At 35.0% G+C, this 17,564-nt stretch overlaps 1 protein-coding gene and 1 long non-coding RNA gene across 5 annotated transcripts in view; both read right to left on the bottom strand.

The window, feature by feature from the left end:
• Positions 1-1,800: 1,800 nt before the first annotated feature.
• On the bottom strand, positions 1,801-7,694 carry LOC141385804 (uncharacterized). Its single transcript, XR_012406841.1, has 4 exons — positions 7,560-7,694; positions 5,580-5,612; positions 5,276-5,322; positions 1,801-2,891 (listed from the first exon to the last, which is right to left on the bottom strand). It is a non-coding gene; the product is annotated as an uncharacterized lncRNA (long non-coding RNA).
• Positions 7,695-9,356: 1,662 nt separating this feature from the next.
• tpcn1 (two pore segment channel 1) overlaps positions 9,357-17,564 on the bottom strand; it is a 30,335-nt gene continuing 22,127 nt past the window's right edge. For 2 of the 4 annotated variants that reach the window (XM_005165220.4, XM_690831.10), the window contains exons 18-26: positions 17,093-17,164; positions 16,917-17,006; positions 16,659-16,774; positions 16,468-16,514; positions 14,773-14,841; positions 13,013-13,109; positions 12,762-12,898; positions 12,591-12,671; positions 9,357-10,684 (exon numbers count right to left, since the gene is read on the bottom strand). In XM_005165220.4, coding sequence (XP_005165277.1) covers positions 10,583-10,684; positions 12,591-12,671; positions 12,762-12,898; positions 13,013-13,109; positions 14,773-14,841; positions 16,468-16,514; positions 16,659-16,774; positions 16,917-17,006; positions 17,093-17,164 — 811 coding nt within the window. In that variant the 3' untranslated portion in view covers positions 9,357-10,582. The remainder of the gene's footprint in view (positions 10,685-12,590; positions 12,672-12,761; positions 12,899-13,012; positions 13,110-14,772; positions 14,842-16,467; positions 16,515-16,658; positions 16,775-16,916; positions 17,007-17,092; positions 17,165-17,564) is intronic. The other 2 variants (XM_073952152.1, XM_005165219.6) reach the window with 1 other exon arrangement.

Genomic DNA, 17,564 nt, shown 5'->3' with positions numbered 1-17,564 from the left:
TATAAATTTAAGAAGTTATGACTATATCCTGTTGACTAGAAAGCAATTCCTCAAGTTTTTTAATTCTGTTGAATGCAAAAGCTGATGTTTTGCACAAAGTTGGAAACCTGTAACCACTGACTTCCTTATAGATCTAATAGATATACTATTTTAGTTAATATATTTTAACTTATATGTACATTTCTGAAATACCAACTTTTTTTCCCCAACATTTTTGCAATATTTTAAATATATGTTGTATATATATGAAATATTTCATATATGTGAAATCCAGATACGAACTTGTATATCATTATGTAATTCAGATTTCTTTGTGAGGGTATACATCTGCATTCATTTTTAACAAATCTGTTCCACAACACTCTGAGTTAAACAAGAGAGATTAAAAAAAGGAGTCAAAAGACTGCAAACATCCAGGAGGAAGCATTTCAACATTACACACACCCAAAGACGTAAAATGAAAGACAGATGTGCTACAGTAGTGCTGTATTAACATTTTATCACAATCTTTCCCAGTCAACAATAGTCTACCTGTGGTTTCTAATGTTTTGCTTCTAAACTGTGCTGTCTGAATCGCGTCCTCTGTCAAATGCTTTTTACCCGGAGTGTGAAACCAGATAAGCTTCTTAAAACACAGGAAACTGAGAGACGTCAGCGGCTCCCCATTCACTCTGGTCTCTGGTTACCATGGCGATGACCCCAAGAACGACCCCTCAGAGGTCATGGCCAGATGTGCTCTTACAATCTCATAACGAGGCAGATAATGATGTCTCAAATGAGGCGGCTTAGATAACCCAAATTTGCCCAATTAAGGATGACATTATACAGAAGCGTGCGTGCGTTTGTGTGTGTGAGTACAAATTAACGCATCCCATTTTTTCCCAAACAACTGAAGGGACAGAACATACAGTACCCTTTCTCCTACTGTCAAGCACTTTCACATTTCTCATTGGCTGTCGAATCTAGTGTCTGTGGATCATTTTTTTAATGAAAAAACAATGTTGCAACAAAAGGGGCTTGTTGCTGAAATCAGAGTATCTCCTGAACCTGCTGGCTCATGTTCAGCCTCTGTTTTCAGAGAAACACTACAACTAGGCAGGGATTGATTCGGAATGGACACAGGAATGCTGCTGTTGCCAATAAACTCCAATTCCAGCTGAGCTGATTCGTTTGGTCTGGAGATACTCCTTGCTTAGCTTTAACTTAACATGATTGGAGGCTGAAGGGGGCCAAAATCTACAGCTGTGGCGACTTAAACTGACTACTATTAGCAGCTGAGGCAGAGTAACCTGCATTTATTTATATAGAGAGAGAACATGGGATTTCAATCAGGCATATCACTTTTGATGCCAGTCTAAAGATGTATAAACAATGGAACTCCCTTCATGTCATTCAATATTGGGCACATTTTGTTTTGTTTTCAGAAAACATGACATATCCCTGCTCAAAAAAACTGCTTTAACAAGCCCAAGCTGGTAGGCTGGTTTTAGCTGTTCAACTAGGTCGGTTTAAGAGGGGGTTTGGCCACTTTCAGGCTGGTTTTAGGGGGTTTTGGTCATCCTCACAGTGGTTTTAGAAAGGTTTGTCCACTTCCAGGCTTGTTTTAAATAGGCTTTGGCCACTTCCAGCCTGGTTTAGGAGGGTTTCCAGACTGGTTTTGGAGGGGTTAAGCTCATTTCCAGGCTGGTTTAGGAGGGTTTTCAGGCTGGTTTCAGAGGGGTTAGCTCATTTCCAGGCTGGTATTAAAGGTGTTTGTGTCATTTCTGGGCTGGTTTTAGTTTTTTTTTTTTTTTTCTTTTTGGCCAATGCAGGCTGAATTTTAGAAAGCTTTTGGCCACATCCAGGCTGGTTTTAAAGGGACCTTTGCCACTTCTAGGCTGGTTTAAGATGGTTTCCGGGCTAGTTTTATGGGAGGTTTACTCATTTCCATGCTGGTTTTAGAGGGTTTTTTGTCATTTCTGGGCTAGTTTTAGAGGGGTTTTGACCACGTCCAGGCTGGTATTAAAGGGCCTTTGGCCACTTCCAGGCTAGTTTAAGGGGGTTTCAGGTTGGATTTATATGGGTTTTGCTCATTTCCAGGCTGGTTTTAAAGGGCCTTTGGCCACTTCCAGGCTAGTTTAAGGGGGTTTTCAGGTTGGTTTTATATGGGTTTTGCTCATTTCCAGGCTGGTTTTAGAGGTTTTTTTTGTCTTTTAATTCGTGGGCTAGTTTTAGAGGGGTTTTGGTCACTTCCAGGCTGGTTTTAAAGGGGCTTTGGCTCTTCCAGGCTGTTTAAGAAGGTTTTCATGCTGATTTTAGAGGGGGTTTGCTCATTTCCAAGCTTGTTTTAGAAGGATTTTGGTCATTTCTAGGCTGGTTTTAGAGGGCTTTAAGCTGATTTTAGATTTAAAATTATTTTTTAGAAGTTATCTCCATATTCTGGTTAATAGAAAGCTTTTTTTTACTTTATTTAATTAATGTTGGAAACCCGTAACCACTGACTGATTGTTATAGATTTTCCTCTTATGTTAATGGATACAGGTTTCAACATGATTCTAATTATATTCATTCGTATTCAACTAGTGAACAAGCCACGAGTGTGCAAATGATGATAGAAGTTTCATTTTAGATTTACTCCTTAAATTTCACTTACTTGGACACAAAAGCCTTTATTAATCTTATATCTACTTTTATAAAAGCTGTAGATTTAGATGGATATTAAAGCAGCATTTACATGGATTGTTTGCTAGTGTATAATGTGCTAAATATTTGTTGATGTTGCAATAAGTTTGGCATCCAGTGTGACCTAAGAGATGACATATATCCTTAAATCAATATCAATCCTCTGTCACTGAAACATTTCCCTTTTCTCAAACACTTCCCTCTGTCATCCATCAAGAGAGATAACATGTCTTTATTATTCAGTGATTAATTAATCCAGGACAGAAAGAAAGAAAGAAAGAAAGAAAGAAAGAAAGAAAGAAAGAAAGAAAGAAAGAAAGAAAGAAAGAAAGAAAGAAAGAAAGAAAGAAAGAAAGAAAGAATTGTTTGTCTGGAAGTTAGTGCTAAAACTAATATAACAATGTGTTTGAAGTCAATAATACTTTTATGTTCAGATTAAAGGTCACATGCAGAAATCTAAAAGAGTTAAGCACATATGTTAGTAATGATTCATTCAAAGCAACAGCTGTAAATGACTTTGTTCTAACTGAGAAACACGCTAGAAATGATTTAATGTGCCCCTCCAGAGAGGCAACATCATTGTACAATAAATGATAACAAATGCTACATAGAGATGGTTTTGATGGAATACGAGAGCTTGTGTGAAAAGATCTGTGCCATTTAATCACTTCCCGCTGATCAGAAGGACAGATTTCCACATGAACAAGTACTGAAGCTCTTTAGTTCTTTCTGTTTTGCAAATTGTTAGTCTTCAGATTTCCATTGAACTGACTTGAACACTCTTTCAAAAGCTTTTTTTTTTTATTGAAATGTATTCAATCTGACATTAAAAATGCAGCTCTGCTCTGATTTCTCCTGTTTGTACATTTTGTTCAACCATTAATCTTGTGACTACGATTCTTCAGGCCCTGATAATATTATAATAATAATAGGTTGGTCACTGAGTCTTTCCATTTTTCAACGAACAGACAGTGTTTGTCGATTTTATATTAGTCACATTTTATAAGTACTTCATAATGTCCTTTTTAAAATGGATATTGTGTGTAATGCATCATATTTCATTTGTGCTTCAGCATGCAATCTCAAAAACAGCTTCACAAGCCTATAATTACGTGGCAAAAGTAAAAAAAATCATAAGTAAAAAAATCTGATTGATGGTGAACTTCCTCAATTTGTTTTCCCCTTATGCTTAAAAGCTTTCCTTATGCTGCTGATGCTTAAAAGATTTTCAAGCCTAACCTGCTAATAGCATCAAGCAATATCTACAGTAAGTGTGAACTCTTGAAAAAATAATAATGATAGTAAATAAAATAATGGCTGCCGGGCATTTTCTTAGGGAAGTCACTTGAAATTAAAAAGAACGAGAGAAACAGTTAAAGCAGTTTTAATATAGTTTTGTCAGATCGGTGTACTTTGCAGTTTGATTTAATTCTGTCTAAATGGGCAAGACAGCAAGTGTAGCTCTAAGTGCGAAATGATTTCTCTAGATCTTTCTAGACGCTAACTCTGAGAAACGCAAACTGACACATGCATACATTATACAAGCCTGAGAAAGAGCAGTATTTCCCATGATGCCACAGTAACCATGAGAAGTCCTGCTCATGAATAAAACTGCATCATAAATGGTGCAATAATGCAATGATAGTTGCCTGCAACATGCAATACTTCTTTAATCAGGCTGTCAAAAGTTATGCACACAAATAATACAGAAGATTTGGACTTTCCTCACTGACAAGGAACAAGTGTACCATTTTAAAACCCGTTTACACTTTAACATAACAAACAATAAACCTATAATAAATGACTGTGTGAGCTAATAAAATAAATCTAAATATGTTTTGAAATATTACACTACAATTGGAAAAAAAATTAGTTTGAGTGAGAAAAAAATGTCTTTGTAATGAACAAAGACAAATGAGGGGAATTAGGGGGGCGAGGGGTGATTTTTACATCCGGAAAACAAACCACTCAAAATCCCAAGCTGTGTTTCGTCTCCCTGATGGACAATGAAACGTCTCTGTGCGTGAGAACAGTATAACTAATAGGATCACCATGTTGTAGTCATATGGCACTACAGTATAAACCTGCTAACAGGCACGTTTTGTCAAACATGTTCACAAAAAAAAAAGGACAGACATAAAGTCCTGAATACATTCTGTTCCCTGTCAGAAAGCATCAGCGTCTCAGTCTCTCCCCAGTGACTGACAGAAGAGGAAGAGGCAAGGGAGGAAGAGGAAGGGTCACAGAGGGGACAGGATGCTGGTTTGGGGGAGAGTCTGAAGGGATAAATTAGGAACCAGTCTCAATGTACATAAAGAATGAGTCACACACCACCATCCCAGGCTCAGGGATCACCATAAACAAGCTAATAATAGACTTCACTGTGTGAGAACGTGTGTTTGGCGGCATGTGTTTTTTTCGTACACCAAAACAAATAACAAAAGCAAACTGTTGTGGTGACAGCACTCATAATCTTCACATCATTAAAATTGTGTATGGTAATTTGACAGATATATGTGATTTGATTTGATCTGACACAACCACGTCGAACAAACATGCATAGTTAATAAGTCGTTTCTGATTAGCCCTGTTCAGAGTTGGTTTATAATCTTACCTCAGGATGGCAGGCCATCGGTCAGACTGGATGCTCCTCTATATTGTCTGTACGTAATAAATTCAGTAAAAAAGAAAACATTTAAATAGTTTTGTGGCATATTTGATCGTCTGTTGAGAAATGAACAAATCAGAGATGTTTACTTTGCCAAAGAGGCTAGAGTACTTCAATTTCCATATGAATCACGTTTTGTCACAGACACCTAACATAAAAACGATTAACTTTCTTAGTAACTGTTTAAATCTTGTTTAAAGATTTAGATTTATGTTTAGTTTTATTTATGTTTAAATGTTTAGTAGTCTACCTTTTCTCATTTGTCATGTCCTGGATTGCTCCACTGCAATAAGAGATGGTACATTAGTCATTTAACCCTTGTGCACTGTTCAAATTTACTACCCTTATGTTATATTAGGGATGAAAACATCCACCTGATTTAACTGCTGTAAAATGGCATCATATAATATATATATATATATATATATATATATATATATATATATATATATATATATATATATATATATATATATATATATATATATATTAAATTGTTAACAAATTTACAGGATTTTAACTCTTTAATTGCCAATTTCACAAATGATGTCACTGATTTGGTGGGGAAAAAACACACACAAAATGATGTATTTTCAATATAAAAAGTAATTGTGGACTGGATTTTTTAAACCTTTTATCACAGTCTTGGATGTGAGTGATTAATAACAACAATGGCTTTAATGCATTGTTAGATTTTAATTTTTTTCTGCCTAGATTATTGTTGGTGCTGTTTTTGCCCTATTGACTTCCATTATAAGCACATTTAATGGTACATAAATACACAGTTTTTGTTTGTATTTACTCCATGTACTGTAGCTCTGAGAGCTGAGATGCATATTTTGATTTTCTCAGACACATCAAGGTAAGTGCGCAAAGGTCACTCTCACACACACACACTTTAATTTGTTGTTATACTCCATATAAAATCCAGAAACTAAGCTTTTTTTGCACAGGCCTATCTAAAGGAATAATGGTGCCAACAGATGATCAACAGTAAAAAATTACAAATTTGACCTCTTCCCAGCAGGGAAAACCACCAACAATCAAATATGAATGATTATATGGTGTCGTGGTTTGTAATCAAAAAAAGGTGGCTATAATGGAAGTTGATGAAGCAAAAACAGCCAACAGAAAATATTGAAAATTAATAAATAAATAAAAATGCTTCAAAGGTAATGGTGTTTCACATGTTCAAGACTTCATGAAACATGTTCAAGATAAAAGTTTTTTTTAATCCAGTCCATAATTACTTTTTTATATTGAAAATATGTCATGTTGTGTGCTTTTTTGTTTGCCAAATCAGTAACTTTTATGAATATGGCAATAAAAGAGTTCATGTAGTAATTTTGATCAATCTCTCTCTTCTTCTTCTTCTTTGGCCGACTTTTTTTTACACATTCCGGCTGGCCTGCTGTCTGGGCCCATCACGCTCATACACTTATACACTACGGACAATTTAGCCTACCCAATTCACCTGCAGCATGTCTTTGGACCGTGGGGGAAACCGGAGCACCCGGAGGAAACCCACGCGAACGCAGGGAGAACATGCAAACTCCTCACAGAAACTGAGCCGAGGTTCGAACCAGCGATCTTCTTGTTGTGAGGCGACAGCACCACTTACTGCGCCACTGCTTCGCTCAGCAGTTTTGATCAATACTGTGGTTAATTAACAGATTTATGTAACCCCAAAAAAAGAAAAAAATATGTATTAGATGCATTTTTACAGCAGTTTAATTCAGTGGATGTTTTCGTCCCTAACACAACACAAGGGTAGTAAATTTGCCCAGAGTGTATCATTGAGTTTAGAAAAAAGTAATTCTTAAAATATGTGTCTAAATAAGACTGATCTTAAAAAAAAAAATAAAAAAAAACCATTTTGCTAGCTGAAAAACATCACGTTATGGAAAAATTTAGACATAAAATCACCCCAGAGTGGATGAAAACATCCCCAACAGTACATAAAGGTTTGTTTCTATCACGCCATACATTACATTCCAGTAATTGATACATCTATAAAACGAAACATTTATCAATTCAAGGACTTTAAGGTGTAGCCTAAAATTATGGTTGATATTGATTTTGTATCACTTTATGGGGAACGCACGTACAGTATGCTATGAACAATAGGGGGGCACAAACACAGGCTCACTGAGAACATCCAATTAATGTCTGACGTCATCATGAACCTGACATGTTACAATAATTTCCTGAAAAACAAGTATCACATTACTTTACTGGAAGAACGAGAAAGGAAGAATGGTTCAAAGGCGATGACAACCGAAACACAAGATCCTCACACGGAGAAACGTTCCCTGCTCAGCTCTGTGGTGATGGTGGACCTGACTCTGTACTGCCCCCTGCTGTCCTGTATAAAACAAACATCAACAAATTTAATCAGTCTGTAGACAAGCTAACGCAAGAAGAAAACGTCTAGTGTCTGGTCTTGTTATTTAGAAATTGTACATAAAATTATGTGAATAACTGCCACTTCAATCTCGCGCGATATTCACCTTACTAGCATGTTTATACGTTTGAGAACTAACGTTAGTAGTCAACATTTTAAGCGGTTCATCACATTTCATCAAATTTGTCCTAAACTATTGAACACCCATTCTTGCCTTTTGGACCATTTTGTAACAATATTTTGACCCACTTCAAATGTTGACTACTGTAGATTAAGGATAGTTCACCAACAAACAAAACTGTCATCGTTTACTCACCCTTCACTTTTTCCAAATCTGTTTGAATGTCTTCTTTCTGTTAAATAAGATATTTGGTAAAATGCTGGAAACAGGTAACCATTGACTTCCATGGTATTCGTTTTTTAACTATGGTTACGTCTGATATATATATATTTTTAAATCTACTTTTGTGAAGTAGATCAAGGTGCAGCAAGCAACATCTTCAAGCAGTTGCTGCAAATTTAGGGGCTTAAAGTGAATCTTCCGTTTCTCCACATCCCAAACATTTAATTTCTAATTATATATTGTCGACCTATGAATGTGATGTCCTTCAAGTCCAGACCTTCAAGTTCTCATGACCTCTAACATGACAGACCTTCAAGTTCTCATGACCTCTAACATGACATGACGACATCTAAAACATTAATTAATTCATTTTCTTTTCACTTAATCCCTTTATTAATCTGGGGTCGCCAACGCGGAATGAACCGCCAATTTATCCAGCGAATGGTTTACACATCAAGTGCCCTTCCAGCTGCAACCCATCACTGGGAAACACCTATACACCCATACACTAGGGCCAATTAAGCTTATTCAATTCACCCATAGCACATATCTTTGGACTTGTGGGGGAAACCCACCAAACACAGGGAAACTCCACATGCAAACTCCACACAGAAATGCCAACTGACCCAGTCGAGGCTCAAACCAGCGACCTTCTTGCTGTGAGGCGAACGTGCTACCTACTGGGCCACCGTGACACCCACATCTAAAACAATTAATTTAAAAAGATAAACTAAAATCTAATCTATTATATCTAATGTCTATAATACTAAAATCAAGTGGGGATATGGTAGCAGTTTCTGACTCATAAGTAGGCCCACACAGAATCTGCGTGCACAGAATTCCACAGATTTTTAGCTCATCATTGATTCTGTTTATTTACTTGAGTAAATGTGTGTAAATTTATAGTTATTCTGTTTTTACATTTATTTTAGTATACATATTGACTAATATGAAAATATTCATGATTTATTCACAATATAGTTTGAAAAGTAATATTGTCTGTCTTTTAGTAGATATATTATATCAGAGACTTGTTTTGTTTACCAAATAAAGTGAATCTAATTGGATTTGTATTTTAAACAATGAATAAAAGTTAAAAAGATATTATTTTTTATTTCACATTAAGATTTTAGTTATGATACTCCCAAAATTATTCTGCTGATTTTTAACAAGATTCTCAGCAGAAATAGCAAAAAACATCCGCAGATTCTGTCTGGCCCTTCTCATAAGTTCATATAAAATGACTCCTATTACAATTAACAAACAAAACCAAGCCAGCGTTAATTAAAATGTAGCATTTACTAAAACTGTTATTATTATTATTATACTGTACATTTACAAAGGAACAAGAACATAGAACTTGGACACAGGTAAATCCTGCTCTATTAGAGGAGCTGGTGTGCTTTGACGTCACAAATGGATCATGTGTTTGGAGCATCACGGATGCACAGGCATCAACCTATAGTGCAATCAAACAACCAAATGGGAGTAAACAATGGAATTCTCCGGCATACACCTCTCTAAAACAGCATAAAATAAAACAAATAAAATGTAAAACAGTGCAAAAACAAACAGGAGAGATGTCAGGGGAAAAATAACTGGTTAACTTATGAAGTAAATAAATAAATGACAGTTCTGAAACTGTGTAAAACCATTAGCAAGAACAAATGTTTTCCCTTTGTCAGAAACATTTGGGTCTGGAAACATAACAGATTTATTCTGAAAACTCTTTCAGAGTCGGTCAGATTTTAAGCGCTATAAAATGTGACTGATTTTACTGAACGTGACTAAAACAATACTGACTCCAAACAAGGAAATGAGATCTTTTCATATATGACAAAAGACAGAGGCTTAACTGAAAGGTCCAGGGCTGGTTTTCTAACACTTCTCTGTCCAAAATGAACACATGTCTGGGAAACCAGCCCATATCGAGTGAGTGGATGTATATTTAAGCAGCTTTTTAAACACTTGACTTGACTCCTAACTGCAACTGACATATATTTAATCAGCATATATATATATATATATAGAAAGAAATAAGCCTAAGGTCCAAAGGTTCCAGCAAAAAGCAGCTTTAGTAAAAAAAAAAACAGCATTAGTGTATTACTATAATCTTTAATCTGTTGGTTAAGCAATACCTCAGACTGCGGAGAAAAAATAAACTCCCACAGAAACATTCAGTCGCTGAGCTCCATCTGCAAAATCCACGAGAGTCTGAATCCTTAAGAGTCAAAAGACAAATGTCATGAGGCGCATTTCATGGAAGAAAAAAGGTTCCTGGACCAAGTGCATGTCAAATGATTGATCTGCAAGCTTCCCTGATTGGCCGCGGAACCTTAAGGTTTTTTTGTGGGGGAGTAAGGCTTTAAGTGAAGGAGGTCTGTGGAAGGAGAGAATGTAGTGGTCATGGGGAACACCTGTGCTTTCCGTTGCTGAGAGGAAGACGTTCCTAAAGTTCCTCAGAGGTACAAGTGAATGTGTTAGTTATGCTGATGCAGTGTATATGTTAGTTAATGCTGTTTGTGGCACCAGCATCAGGGCTGTCCAGTTCTCTGTGGAAGGTCCCATCAGTCTGAAGGTTTGTTCTGGAATATTCCTCGTACCATTCCTGCAGACAAAAAGAAACAACTGCTTTACACAAACATACCAATGTGTATCTGAACATTTTTGAGTTATAAAGGAGGGCATTCTTTGCCAAATGTATCACAGTATAATTTCGCAAAACAGAACATGATATCATTAAAATAACTTTATGTAGCATTTATTTTTCTTTCGCTAAACTTTCCAACTTTCCACTCGGGCATATCCTTGTATAAACAGCAGTGTGATATATTACCATTTCACATGTTCCTGACTTAAATTTCTCATCTAATAAGAGAACTGTTTCATAAGCTGTTTCATCCAAAGAGTTTAATTTATATCAAATATCACATTAATAATCTGAATAAAGCAGTTTCAATTTTACTATACGTGTTAAAGAGAAAAAAACATCACTTTATGTTTAAACTGGCATAAATGATCACCAACAAAACATTGCTGTAATCAGGAAAACCACTGTAGCTTCTTTTATTTCTTGTTCCTCAGTTTGTGCAGAAGACACGTATAACTAATGTTATCTCTATCATGTTATCTTGTGTTTAGAGGCAAATCTCTGGTGTTTAGGAACACCATATTGTGGGAAATGTCTGGAAAGTAATTTAACCAAAACAGACTTTGGCGTTTCAGAATGACTCAAATTTAAAAGGATCTACATTGAGAATTGGTCCACAGCTTAATCCAATTTTCAGTCACATCAACTGTAGAAGTCAATTCCATTGTAGCTTATTTCTATGCACTTTTTTTCATATAAAATAATTAGAAGTCATTAGATTTGTATGAAAATTTTCATGTAGGTTTTCCACCAAAATGTTTATAAAATGGATCAAACATAGTTATGCAAATATGATATGTTTTTCCTATTTCTATTTTATTTTCCATTTATTTTTTTGTACCTTTATTTAAAAAGTAAGGTTCAAGTATTTTGGTTTTGTAATTTTTAAATAAATATTCTGTATATGTTTTAATGTACTAATGTGTTTATATAGTAAATACACTCACTGGCCATTTTATTAGGTACACCTTACTAGTTCTGAGTTGGACCCTCTTTTTTTCTTCAGAACTGCCTTAACCCTTCATGACAGAGATTCAACAAGGTACCTAAAATATTTCTGAGATTTTGGTCCCTATTGACATGATAGCTCACGCAGTTGCTGCAGATTTGCCTGCTGCAAATCCATGATGGGTATCTCTCATATCTCTCATATTCACCACATCCCAAAAGTGCTCTATTGGATTGAGCTCTGATGACTGTGGAGGCCAGTTGAGTACAGTGAACTCATTGTCATATTCAAGAAACCAGTCTGAGATGATTCGCGCTTTATGAGATGGCATATTATCCTGCTGGAATTAGCCATCAGATGATGAGTACACTGTGGTCATAAAGGGATGGACATGGTCAACAACAAAACTCAGGTAGGCTGTGGCGTTGACACAATGCTCAAACGGTACTAATGGGCCCACACCATTACGCCCCATTCACACGGGGTTTCAGCGATAACACTTGACAGAGGGTGTGTCTGAAGTTCAATCGTCATAGCAGCATCAGCCAATTAATTTAGTCAGCAATAGGCCACTGTCTGAGCTGGTGTATTTGCATACAGCGATCTGATTGGCTGACACTTCCGACGGCGTTTGAAAAGTTGAGCAAGTCCCAACTTCTACAGTGAGCAACGTCTCTGAAGCGGCGCAGTTGGACAAGTGTACCTAATAAAGTGGCCTGTGAGTATGTTTTTTTTTTTGTTGTTCTCATTTTGACACTAGCTGTAGTTATTTTAGCACATCATGTTAAGCTAAATGAAAAGAATGAGTGTTTCTGTCTACCATATCAGTTTTTATGATTTTACAAATGTAAACTTGTATTTTTCCATCAATTAGAAACAGCAGAATCTTTCTATCCATGTGTGGTATAAGTATACCTGAATCTCCTCTTCGTACATCTTCATACTGAGGTCACTCTTGGTACGTGACCTTCGACCCAGAAACACTAATGATGTCTGCTGTGATCAAACAGAAATTAGCCAGTACAGTTTAATCTCTCATGAAAAGAGTAATACGACATTTAGACCACAGACTGTCCATGCGCTCACCCCGCTTCGCTCCAGAGCCACACACATGTCCTGCAGAGAGGTGAGGTTGGTGACGCCCAGTGTGTGTTTATAAAAGTCCAGAGTCTGCAGAGCTTCAGTCTGGGACACTTCAGTCTCAAACACAATCCCCTTTTCATCTATAACATATACACACAAAGATTCAGTGTTAGATATCTCAGTGAAAAAGGTCCCAGTCACACTGATTTTATTAAACATGTCCTCGGAGGAATAGAACTCTAAACACTGAGAACCTTCAGGGTCATCCAGCGGCTCTCTGTTCTTCCGGCTGTAATTCATCCTAAAGACAAATGCATCCAGTATGAAGGCCACGATTATAGTCATGACGACCTGCGGCACACAATCACACAGGCATTTACAATCAAAATAACACAAGGCTGTGAGAAAATATAAAAGGCCATTAAATCTAATTTATGAAACACACACACACACACAGACACAAAAAACATTTTTAGAATTGTGTGAGCATTAAACATGTTTTATTCTCATATTATTTGAGAGATTAAGTAAACAAATTAAGAAGACAGGATTAAAGGTCGTGAAATTAAAAAAAAAAAAATAGATGTTAGTATCAGTCTGTTAGTTTTAAGGATATCTGTTAGCTAGTGTGCTCCAAAACAGTGACAAATTCATGATTAGAAAATATAAAACTGATATAAACATCCAAAGGTTATTCATCAATGCAGAAGTGCGCTAGTTTTTGCGATTGTTTTAAAACTTCTGATTCAGTTGCCTGTTAGAGAATTGACTAGGAACAGTAAACCACAGAAAACGATCAAACTACTTGCTCTACAGACAAGTATTTGCATGACTAAGCAGAATCATATAATAAGGAAATGTCAGTTTGCAACATCAAGCAGCATAATGAGCTGTTTTTAATGTCTAAAAATGAATTGAAGTGAACAAAACCGGAAGTCTCGAGCCAAAAAAAATTCAAATGGCTGCGTCCGCACATAGGCAAAAGATAAAGGCAATACTTTAGTTTCACATAAAATCTTGACCAATCTAATGCTCTTTAGTATCTGGAATGCCCCACCCGCTTCAAAATGCTTCTCGTTTGATGCGATTGAGCTTAACCACTTTCACTGGCAGAGCTGTGATAAAACAGAAATGCTATTAGCTGTTTTTTTTAAAGGGGAGGAGCTACAATCTGCCACACCCTCTTTTCATGTTTTAGTTGAGATTACGTCAAACATTGTATAAACAAAATGCACATTTCAAAGCACTTCATGAGACCTTTAAATACATTAGAAAATAGAAATTGTAACAGAGTAATCAACCTTAACATTTACACTTTCCTGTATGCAGCACAAATTAAAAGCTTAAATGTCAAAAACTAATTATATCCATATTATTTTTTAAAGTGTCTTTCATCATTCCTTATATTAGTGGTTCCCAAAGTGGGGGTCGCTTGGCGATTTCCAAAAACCAAATTCATTTTATTAAACTATTAGAATGACCATATTTTATCCATAATCTCCTGACGAACAAAATAGTAGTTAATAGTAACATTGTTGACATGTAAATAATAAACCTAAAAAAACAACTTGCAAGCCTGACGATTTTTTTTTTTTTTTTTTGCAACCTCTGGGGTGATTACATTGTATTAAAGACACAGCAATGTGTGCAAGGTTTATATTATTAAAACCCATCAGAGAATATGGGGATTGCAAGTCATTGTTTACCAAAAATTATTTTGGAGGTCATGGGCTGAAAAGTTTGGGAACCCCTGACTTATAATACAACAATTTTAGTAATTTGTTATATTCATCTTTATTATACATTTTTAGTTTTCATTTTAGTTTGCTTTTAAAATTACTTTTATTTTACTTTTAGGCCTTCACCTTTTTCAAAATGATTTCTGTTAGTTTCTTTCTTGTACGTTTCTCCATCTATTTTATTTCATAACTGATTGGGAATAATTAATGTGCTTTTATTAGTTTTAGTTTTGTTTATTGGTCTAATAAGCCAGATTTGCATTTGCATGCCTTACCATGGTCACGATGTAGAAGGTCATGAAATAAAGGCGGCTCCAGTGAGTAGTTTGTGATGTCACACCTTCCTGTAAAAAAACAGAGACCAAAGGCATCATTGACTTACATCAATTACAGACAGCCGATCATTTACTCACTATATAATATGATGAATGAGCTTCTGCTGTAAATACACACTGCACAAACTCAGAGACGCCAGTGACACCTCACTTTATAAATGTAACAGATACATAATGGTCTATGGCAGGTTGTTTTAACATATAATTTAATTATTTTCATTCTAATAGTATTTATTTTTAAATACTAACTTATTTTCCATTTATCCTTTAAGAGCTAGTATTTTTTATTAGTTACTATTTTTGTTATTTAGATACTAATGCTTATTATTCATTTGCTAATTCCCTTTTTTAAATATACTAGTACTAATTCATTAAACCCTTGTATTTATTCATTAGATCAGGGGTGCTAAAACTTTTTTGTATGAAGGGCTAAAAAATATTATTACGATCCATGGGCCAAACTAAATTACATTAAAGTTGCCATAGGTAATTTCCTCATTTATTTCCTAATATTTTAAAATACATAGAAAACATTATCTTTAAATCATGTATTAGTATTAACTTATGCAGTGTAACTTTTTTAATTATAACTTATTGCAATAACAACATAAAGAATCATGTATATAACACAGTGGAGTTCAATGCTGAATACTCTAGTCAAGCAGAATCTGCTTTTGACTTGATTTGCTCACTCTGCATTGTCGGGTAACAGTATGAGCAGTTAAACTGAATCTGATTAATTTACACTATTTAATTGAAACATGTTATTTCAGTTAGATTTTAACAATAAAACAAACGAAGGGTTTCATTAAATTTGAATGACATTTTCGAATATAACCCTATCATTCTTCCTCTCTTCTCACAATGATGGTGGGCCAAATGAAAGGTTACCACGGCCAACTTTGGCCCATGGGCATCACTGCATTAGACACTACTTCCTATTTAACATTAGTACTTATTAAATAATAGAATAAGTTATTAAATACATCAGATACTATTTTATGTGTTTTTATTAGATCATAGTACGTATTCATTAAATACTCGAGGTAATTTATACTAGTCACTATTATACTTTTACTAGTAACAAGTTGACATATTTTGCCATTGACTTCTATAAGGATCTGTTATTGGATTTCAGTTTTGACCAGTATGTACAGTATGCAATCTGTTTTTTTTCATGTACTACTTCATCTATCTATTTGTTTTTAAGGATTTACTAGTAATTACTTTGTTAGACACTAGGATTATTAATTAGACACTCAAACTTATTAAATAGATACAATTACTTACTGGTTACTCCTAGAACCTTTTATTAGATACTTTGAATTATGTAGTAGGTACTAGTACCTAAGCCTTTGTCATTACTACTAGCAACAATTCTTATCTAACTACTCACAACAAGTTTTGAATAGATACTTGAATCTAAAAAAATATACTAGTATCTAAAAAGAAAGACTAATATGAAAATAGATGTGCAATTTATACATTAATGTTAAAATGCCTTGTCATAAACAGCAGGGGGCACCACATAAACACACACCAACCAAAACAACAAACAAACAAAAACACACTTTTCTGAGGAAAATCTGATATGATATGATGACAGAACTGATGTACAAGTGTGTTAACACTCACCATTGTGATGTACCAGTTGTTCACCACTGTCAGCTCAAAAAGAGTTACTGAAACATGACAGAGGGAAAAAAACATCTACAAAATGTCTACAGTATGTTCTATAAAATGTGAAAAACTTTTACAAATAAAATAAAACACTACAGTATATACTGATGTTAAAAGATTGGGTATGTATGGCTGTGTGCACATACCAAAGCTGCTTAGGATGTTATTGAAGTTATTGAGATAGTAATATCCCTCTTGTAATTCGGTCCGGTTGCCAGTGGTGACATTTATCTGCCGATAGGAGGCCGCGACGGTGCTATTGCTATTGAAAAGACATCATACACAAATCATTTAGAGTGTGAAAGATTTCATTTCAGGGTGAACAGAGTAAACCATGTTCAGTTTCTAAAATGTATAAAGTCATTTCAGTCAGTTCAACCATTATGGTTGTTAAATGAACTTACTCGCAGCAGTTCGGATAAATAACATCAGCAAAAAACTCCATTCCGACGATGGCAAAAGAGTAATAGAAGATGATCAGAGTCAGACCTAGACTACAGACAGAGAAAGAGAGAGTGTGTTTTGAGTCAAGGGCCTCCATCTGTAAATAATGAGCTGAAACTGATTATTATTTTTGTACCTGGCCATGCGCGGGAACAGTTCAAACATTGTGTCCAGAACATTCCGATAGCGCTGTTTAATTTTAAATAACCTTAATAAGAAATGAAAAAAATTATGAACTTCAGATAATTTATGTTTATATCTACAGCTAAAATAGAAAAATTATGATAAAGATAATTCATGGTTCACAAAATATGGGTCAATATTAGGTACAAATGACATGCAAAAATGTAGAAATTTACTACAACTTTAAAACAAGCTGATATTTTTTCTAAGCTGAATGTTTATTACATAAAGATGGTTTCTAAAGGGTTAACCAAGTCCAATTTACCTACAATTTAGGACAAAATTTCAGACCATTATGAATGAAATTTCATATTTATGCAGGACTAATAACTAATGATTTTTTTTCTGATGGCCCAGTTTGTCCAGCGGAAAAATATTCTAACTTGCCACATCAAAAAAAAAAAATTATTAGTTTATTAGTTATT

The sequence above is a fragment of the Danio rerio genome, chromosome 5 (genome assembly GCF_049306965.1).
Source record: "Danio rerio strain Tuebingen ecotype United States chromosome 5, GRCz12tu, whole genome shotgun sequence".
Classification (NCBI taxonomy): domain Eukaryota; kingdom Metazoa; phylum Chordata; class Actinopteri; order Cypriniformes; family Danionidae; genus Danio; species Danio rerio.
The sequence above is the reverse complement of the archived record's forward strand: the minus strand, read 5'-3'. Positions and strand labels throughout refer to the sequence as shown.